Genomic DNA, 9,106 nt, shown 5'->3' with positions numbered 1-9,106 from the left:
AGCTGCCTCCCCCAATTGGCCATTCGACAGCTGAGACAGTGGATTCCTGTGATCCTCCATCATGAATTACTTTACCTTAGGCAGGCAAAACCACTTGGCAGGTGGGCGGTGGCACCAAGTGCCACATTTGAATCCTGAGAAGAGAAACAGAATAGGTGAGGGTTAGTAACAAATTATAACTATCATGTTACTTATGTTTTAGTGCTAATGAGTAACAACAGAGATGCAGTCTGTACAGTTAATCAGCAACTCTAGTCAAGATATGCTAAACTGAAGTAGTGAGTCTTCAGCCGGGATTTAAAAGCTGAGACCGAAGGGGCATCTCTTATAGTTAATGTTAAGAATACATGAAAAATCCAATCAAACCAAAATATATCGACTCAAACCACCTACAACTGAACACCAGCAAAACCATGGAGCTAGTGGTGGATTTAGGGAGACCCAGGCCCCTCATGGACCACGTGATCATCAGAGGTCACTGTGTGCAGGGGGTGCAGACCTATAAATATTTGGGAGTGCAACTGGATGATAAATTGGACTGGTCTTCCAATACTGATGCTCTGTGCAAGAGAGGACAGAGTCGACTATACTTCCAGACGGTTGTGGTGAGCGCCCTCTTCTACGCGGTGGTGTGCTGGGGAGGCAGCATAAAGAAGAGGAACACCTCATGCCTGGACAAACTGGTGAGGAAGGCAGGCTCTATTGTAGGCACGGAACTGGACAGTTTGACATCCGTGGCAGAGTGACAGGCGCTGAGCAGGCTCCTGTCAATCATGAAGAATTCAATGCATCCACTGCTGTCACTGTCCTGCTCCACTGACAGACTGAGGAGATCGTTCCTCCCCGACACTATGCGACTCTTCAATTCCACCTCAAAATGTTAACATTATACAAAGTTATTGTCTATTTTACCTGCATTTTTATCACTCTTTAATTTAATATTTTTTTTTATTGCTGCTGGAGTATGTGAATTTTACCTTGGGATTAATAAAGTATCTATCTAGTAGCAGGCACAACATTCCATAGTTTAGGGGCCCTGTCACTAAAAGCTCGACCTCCCACTGTTATTTTATTAATCCTTGGAATCATTAGCAGACTGGCATCTTGAGATCTTAATGTGCGCTCTGGTTTGTAAATCATGATAAGTTCAGACAAGTAAGCTGGACCTTGGCCATTTTTGGCTCTATTTGTTAAAAGGAGGATTTTGAAAGCTGCCCTAAACCTAACCGGGAGCCACAGTAGGGATTTAAGAACAGTACAGTCGACCCTTGATATACGACCGGCCTGACATGTGAACAACTTGATTTACGACCATAATTTTTGTTTTGATTTACGACCAACATCTTGCGTTACGACCCGAATGCGGTCACGTGTATCCACTTGTGCGATTGTAAACAAACAGCCGAGAGCGTTCGTAAGCGTCAGTCGGAGCCCAGATACATGTGTTTGTGGACGTAATTTCGGTCAGTGCAGTGATTTATCTATATATATAATTCACTAAGACCATGGCAAGCAAGATGCATAATTGCTAAGGAAGGAAGAGAAGGTAACGAAGGTAAAGAAAGCGATTGTTAAGGGATGTTAGCTAGCGGGGCTGGCGCGGCACTTGATGATGTCATCAGGCTGAGTCAGAACCGGCTTGCTTTGGAGTGTATTATTACAGCAGTTAGCAACATGACCAGCTTTGAACTGAGTGCTCGACTACTGTCATTATTAACTTGAGAAACAGCGATCACAATTGAAACGAAGAAGAAAATTGTGTGGAAATATGAGAGTGGTGTTCGTGTGACCGATCTCGCTAATAGGTACAGCATGTCAAAATCCACCATCTCGACAATTTTACAAAGAAAAAATGTGCATAAGGAGGCTCCTTCTAAACAATAACCACCTTTCATTTCATTCTCCTCCTCCTCCCTTCCTGCAGCCCAAAGATGTCAAATTAAATGGTGAGTACAGTATGAAATTGTTGTTTCTGGTAGGCTAGGCACTTTTGATAAATTTTTGGTTCGTACATTTGAAAAATTATAGGTGTTTTGGTAAATTATGCACATTATACAACCCTTTTTTATTATGAAAAGGTTAAGTAAGTGTGGGAGGTGTGGAGCGCATTATGGGTATTTCCATTATTTCTTATGGGAAAAATAGTCTTGACTTACAACCAACTTGAGTTACAACCAGCCCTCGCGAACGAATTGAGTTCGTAAGTCAAGGGTCCACTGTATATCAAAAGAGTATAAAAAGAAGTTATCTGAAAAAAGAGAGAATTGCGTATTGCAGCCTTTCTTAGATTTTGACACCACTGCTGACAAGTCTTCAGTCTCGACCTTAATGCAGTGGCAGCAGACAGAAGGAGAGACTTTCACAGAGTCAGAGGCAATGACCTGAGTGCTCCAATGGGGCCAGGTAACACTGTATGACAAAGCCTTACATCCACAGTTTGTGTGAAATGTGGAGAAAAAATTTACATCCTCGAGATCAGACCATAGTGTCTGACCAACTCCTGGTTTCCTGCCACTCTTGAAAATAATGTTTTGGTTTTTTTTTAATAGTTATGTGTTTTCTTGTAGACCCAATGCTGGAGAAAGCACCAGTCCATTCTGGGAAGAGTTCACTGTAAATTAAGTTGGTTCTTTGTGCTTTGAAAAACTTCTTAATATGCACAAAGATTTGGAGTATACAGAAAAGAGAAAAGTAAAAACTGAAATCTCTGCTAGGCTACCTAGCAGGACACTAACAGATGAAGAAAATCTGGATTTAGCCTGTGTTATCATATGCAGGAAGAGTCATTTTAAAATCTTGACCCACTGGTATTTCACAAATCTGTCACCGCCTATTCATGATTAATTAATGAATGGGGCCTGTTGTAGACCTAAATAAATAAATGGTCCTTTCTGGAGGATTCACCCCTATGGCATCACTCTGAAGAACCACTCTGGCACCTTTATTTTTAAGGCTTTGGTGGTGTCACCTGTGGGCTACTGCAGCTCTCAATGGGAGGAGTACCTACATGTTTCACCAGGCCACTACAGGTGGTGCAGCAGAACAACCAGCCAGCCTCTTCAACCAGCCTCTCTTCAGATCACAATATACACAATGTGTAGACCCCTGGGAGGTCCTATGTTCCATCCATCCATTATCCAACACGCTATATCCTAACTACAGGGTCACAGGGGTCTGCTGGAGCCAAACCCAGCCAACACAGGGTGCAAGGCAGGAAACAAACCCCAGGCAGGGCACACACCAAGCACACACTAGGGACAATTTAGGATCACCAATGCACCTAACTTGCATGTCTTTGGACTGTGGGAGGAAACCAGAGTACCCGGAAACCCACACAGACATGGGGAGAACATGCAAACTCCACGGTGGGAAGACCAGGGAAGCGAGGCAGAAACGCTACCCATTTATTATTATTATTTAATAATGTTTTAGTTAAAAAAAAATACTTGTTTGGGACTTAGTGAGCATATGATTGGACGACTTGAAATGTAAATCATGCGACAATAGTAACGTGAGATTTTTTTAATTGACGGTTTTGCTATTGTTTGCTGCAGTGCAGTGCTGCTCACCATTGACGCCCCTCTTCAGAACCTTTCCTATTTACGTTGCGCGTGAAAACATTGAATTAACTTTTTTTTTTTTCAATCATACAAACTTCATATGTCATTTGGGGGTTGAGTATTCCTTTAAACGAAAGTGAGCTTTTAATCGTGGATCGTCCCGTGTTGCGTCTAATCGGATTCTTTCAAAACAACTTCATTTGATACATCACCTTCTACAGAAAAGACCCGTTTTAAATTATGGTAAGCTACATCACCTGCAATGCAAAATAATGTATTTTTTAAACAGCACACCGTTAGTAAGAAAACATTCATTAATGTTCATCCCGTCCTGTTCCATTACAGTTTATGGCCGTCTTTCATTTTTGACCAAGGTAAGGAGCGGCCCTGAAAGACACAAGGAGCCCAACAATAAAACTTCGATACACTGTCAAGCATCCGGATGCGACTGCGATCGCTACATTTCCTGGGGTTTCTGCACAGCAAAGTATAACAATAACGGTTTGACATATTTACAACATAAAAGTATTTTATTAGGAATTACTTTTTCCTTATCGTGTTCCAAATCGCTGCTGGCCCAATTTCTCTTCGAGATCAATTAAGTACTGTCTATATATCATATAGTGCCTTTATTTATTAGTCCTCCGTTGCAGTCAGTTATATGTTCTATGCTGTCGAAATGACTTTCGATCATTCAACGTTTTCCGTTTCATTGTAAAAACCTCCGTTTTCCAACTTTTTAGCCGTGCCGTGCGTGTGCTCTACAGCCGCCTTGGAGCGCTCCTTCAATGTGTTATTAAAGCCATAACGGAATGTCACATTGGTTAGTAAAGTAATCATCCTTATTTGTTCTGAATTATAACAGAAAAGGCACCTTCGGAATGCCGTCACACTGTACAACGCTCAAACGAGTCTATAATAAAAAAATAATTGTTGTTAGATTTCTCCGTGTCTGCTATGCAAGTCAAAGTTTAAAAACACGTATATATTCGTCTGTATGATTATTTATTTTTCGTTATGTCTATAGCAGTCTGTTATTTTATTTGTTATGGCAAATTTATACAGCATCAAATGAATAAAACATTCTGCGTTATTAGAAAGCTTGCCTTTCCAACATTTGTCCTCCACTTTAAATATGTATTTTTTAAAAATATTTTTTACAATGCATATATTTCGTTAACTTCTAATAATTTATAACTGTTTAACCTCTCCACATCTTTTTTCTACTTTCTCCTTAGGTATCCCCACATCTTTATTTAAATTAAAAATATAATATTTTTATCCTTTAAAATGTGAATTAAATGTAGGTCTTAAAAACCAATTCTTTTAAATAAACGAGGACCCACGTATTATTTCACTGTCTTTCCCTTTCCACATTTGTTAATACTACGAGTAGACACGCGCACATTAACCCAGGGATCTTTGCAGATTTAAAACCATCTTAAATTGTATTCACTCTAAAGTGATGGCTATACATACATTTATATACAGCAAATAAGCAGAAGATGCGTCGGCAAAGCGAAATAATGGAGCAAATTAGGAAACAATCCGATACGCTTTGTTGGGTGTAACTTCTCATCAGGTGCGTGTCTTCCACCTTCCATTCTTCCATCTACAGGCCTGTAATTTTTGTTCGAGTTTACTATCAATAAGACCTGCAGGAGGAAGATCTCACACTCAAATGGGAACTTAATTATTAAATCATATCCCTAAAATGTCCTTTTTAATCAGCAATAGATTACACTCGCCCATTCATTTTCTAACCCGCTTATTCTGTTCTCATTTACAAGTTGCTAATCCGGGTAAGCGCATTTCCCTCGTTACAGCTGCTTAAGGAAGCGGAGATGAGATCGCTTTTCATGTTTGTTTCAGTGTATTTCACATAAAAAATTGCAATACGACATAAATTGAGACATACCGACATTAATTGAGTCGTGACTTGTGGTAAGAGTTTTATTCGGAAACATTTACGTTATGTCCAGATTTGCCACATCATTGATGTTGTACCCGTTTTTAAGACTTACTATGCGTTAAACAGCCGATACAAATGACCTGCTGCTCACGACAAACAGTATGTTAGAATTAGTGAATATTAGCACTAGAGTCGTGAAGCAGAATTTCAATTTTAATGGAGGCTTGACGTGTATTATGTCCAAATTTACTGGCTTTACAGACCAGAGTCGTTCATGATGCAGTTCTAAATCAGGTAGTCTCCAGAGACATGAGGGATCCTTTTTCAATTTCTTAGTAAAGTTTACTTTGGGTGTATGGCGCAGTCGCGCAGGGAGCTCTTCCCTTGGGGTTTGTTGTGTTAGTCTTCAAGACGCCTATAGGGTGCCCTTTTGATCAATTCAATCGCTCTTCGGTACTTTATTCCTGATTGGCTGGACGAGTTAGAAAGGGAAAATCTTTAATTAAGCAGATAATCTCTCTTTGGGATGAAAGGAGCTCCATTTCAGAACCCCCCCTTGGCTCTCACTTGAGACCTTCAACCTCAGAAGCGGACTTGGAGGCTCAAAACGACACCCGGGCGGATGATAACTATTTCCATACAGCATACGGGGTTGGTTTATAGACAGGATGCTTCTCTCTTTGGATGTGTTCTATGCGCTTCTTATTTTGATGGCCCACATGAAGTCAGGTTATGCTTGGTAAGTTAGAAGTCTTTATAGTAACCTTGCCTAAAGCCCAGTGTCAACGAGAAATCTAAGCATAGGATATAAAGTCACGAGGCGGTCCCCGATGTTAAGGGGAGCATTGTCGAACTTCGTTGGCACACACGTCATCGTCAGATGAGATGGGCTTGTTGTCACTGAAAAGAACAACAAAGAGATTGCGCTTTATTAGCACCGTAAGCATTTTCGTGCCATCTCTTCAACCGTTATTCTTGTAAGGTCATTTGGCGACAGATTCAGCCGTTTTAGACAACTTCGGAAAGAAGAAGTCATTGGGGATGGTCGAACGTGTGCTGCCGCGTTACCTGAGGTGGCTGTGGGCAGCACGCACACTCGACGACTGCTAATTCGCCTTACAGACATTGCGCCGGACCGAGCGACACGGAGCTCACACATACAGCGCGATGAAAGGCTGCAAATGTATGGCTTGAACTATAGTTCAAAGGATTAGGCGGAATTGGAACTGCATCTCACACTTTTCAGTTTATTTGTGACTTAAGGTGCAATCTTCAAAGATAAAACAAAAAATGAAGGGAAAAATATAACAATACCACCAGCCTCCGTGGGCCTTTACCTTGGAGTCTTAAGTTATTGACAGCAAAAGTTTCCACTGAAACCTGTAAATTCATTTTATACACATATATGTGTGTGTGTGAGAGGGATATACAGCATATATAAAAATATATATGGTTTATCAATACAAATACTTAAATCATTCGTCTTTAAATATCAAATAACATACATAAAATGTATATATATGATATAACTAGATGTGTTTATATATATATATATATCTCAACAAATTATAACTTTAACCAGGAGTATTCATATCCAAAAAATAAGAGGATTTATTGTGCTATTGATTATTATTTTTCTAATGGATTCCACTGCTTATACTGTTAGCATTTTGAAAAGCTTGTTCTTTATTTTAACTTTGACAAATAAGGAGAAGAATGGCAAAAGCTTGAAGTTTTAAACATGCCTGATTTTAACTAATGCTTTTATTTGGGAAGCAGTTTAAAATATACTCCAGTTCTTAATTTTACTATGCAAACTCTAAGTACTACATCTCATTGACTAGCAAGATTGTTTCAAACAGAGTTAAATGGAGACTAGAATGCCAAAAAAGGGTCTGTAGCCCACTTTTAAGGAGTTGGAAGTCCCTGTTTTTTTTTTTTTGGGGGTCTCAGTTTTGTGTAAATGATTTAAGTAAAAATGTCTTTATTATTGAAATGTAGTAAAGGTCCAGGACAGTTATTTTTTTTAATGCATTGCATTTCTTTTTAATGCTTTGAATATTTCTGTTTCAATGACAGAAATGTTCTAAATTCATTTCAATCTGACAACAGCATTATAGAAGTTTCTTCTTAGATTTGGTCTGGTGGGTTTAGAAGTGGGGAAAAAAAAAAAGAGGTTAACTACAAATTCCAGACATTTTGTGACGGACATATTGTTTCTTTGAATTAATAGGCTGCTCTGTTTCTTCCAGGTCAGTGAATAATTTTCTCATGACTGGCCCAAAGGTAAGGGCATTTCTTTTGATCTTTATATTAACCATATAATGTTCAGGATGTTTTCATGATTTCTGGTGTTGTTGGAAGTCACTATGTTGTTTCTCGAAAAAGAAAAGAAATAACCTTTTCAATCTTGTAAAAATACTCCACTAGCCTAACTAACCGCCTCAGACAGTGCACAGTTTTCATACGAGGATACGCAGTATTTTCTGATTTAGTTTGACAGTTTTGCACTGCAAGGCAATTCTTGATATTTTGCATATCATGATGATGATAGTCAATGGGTGTTAATTGAAAATATTGTGTAGGTGATGTAATCTGAGTTATAAAATGAAAACCTTCTGATCCCAGTGGCACTTCATTTCTCCTTCCACTTTCCACATACGTGCCGTCTCCCACAATCTATTTCAGAGGAGACCTGTTTGTAAAATGTGCATAACTAAGGTAAAGTTGACAATCAAAGCCAACTTCCTTATGGTACAAAATAGTCTTTTTATGCCTTACAAAACATTTCTAAGTCACTGCCATCATATTCCAAAGACAATGAAACACAATTTCTCCGATCTTTATTTACTTTCCTGCCATACCATTTCAACCATCATTTAACATATAAAGTTAGTTAATGGCTGCTGCTGCTATAAGTAAAATCAATTTGTGTGTCTTGCTTTTTGAAGTGTCATTTTCACCATATACTGGTAAATTTGGAATTACAGTGAGTGAGGAACCTGTTATCTTATAATAATTAACAGTATTAAGCACATCATGAGATCTACACAGATTTCAGGCACTTATGAGTGTTTAATCAAACATGTCTAAATAAGTGTGTGTGTGTGTTTGAGAAAGGCAGCCCATGCACTCTCATGTGGGCTTTAATGATTAAATACTTTTAGTTTTTAAAATTGATAAATTGTGTTTTCCCTGCTGTCCCTCTCTAGTGAGAGATATTAACCTTAAAAATATATATTTCAACTGCTGTAACAGCCACCAACAACTGACTGATTAGCAAAGTGTTTCAACATACAAAGTGTGAATTTGGCTGTAATGAAAACCAGAAGTCATAACAGCTCTTGAAGGGATGAAAGCTCTTGTCCGTATTTTCATTTCCTGTGTAAACTTGCTGAGTAAAACAATATGAATCCAAAGTACCACCTCCTGTAACGGACTACCAGTGAAGGGTCCCCGGACTTAACGGACAATTCAGAGGGGAGAGGGGAAAATAAAAATTAGTCCGACTGTAAGTATGAGGTGCAATTACAGCATATTTTAGAAGTAATGTTTTATTAAAAGCTCCTCATTGCAGTTTGCTAACTAGCCAGATCATCAAGGAGGTGGCCCAACAAGAGCTCAAAGTGATGCC

At 39.1% G+C, this 9,106-nt stretch overlaps 1 protein-coding gene across 1 annotated transcript in view; it reads left to right on the top strand.

Moving 5' to 3' along the window:
* The first annotated feature begins 5,974 nt into the window (after positions 1 to 5,974).
* Positions 5,975 to 9,106, top strand: part of wnt8b (wingless-type MMTV integration site family, member 8b) — a 34,126-nt gene continuing 30,994 nt past the window's right edge. Inside the window, exons 1-2 of the mRNA XM_039772615.1 lie at positions 5,975 to 6,211; positions 7,725 to 7,758. Of these exons, the coding sequence (XP_039628549.1) occupies positions 6,141 to 6,211; positions 7,725 to 7,758 (105 nt within the window). The 5' untranslated portion in view covers positions 5,975 to 6,140. The remainder of the gene's footprint in view (positions 6,212 to 7,724; positions 7,759 to 9,106) is intronic.

This window comes from Polypterus senegalus, chromosome 1 (assembly GCF_016835505.1).
Source record: "Polypterus senegalus isolate Bchr_013 chromosome 1, ASM1683550v1, whole genome shotgun sequence".
Lineage (NCBI taxonomy): Eukaryota > Metazoa > Chordata > Cladistia > Polypteriformes > Polypteridae > Polypterus > Polypterus senegalus.
This window is presented reverse-complemented; position numbering and strand designations above follow the sequence as displayed.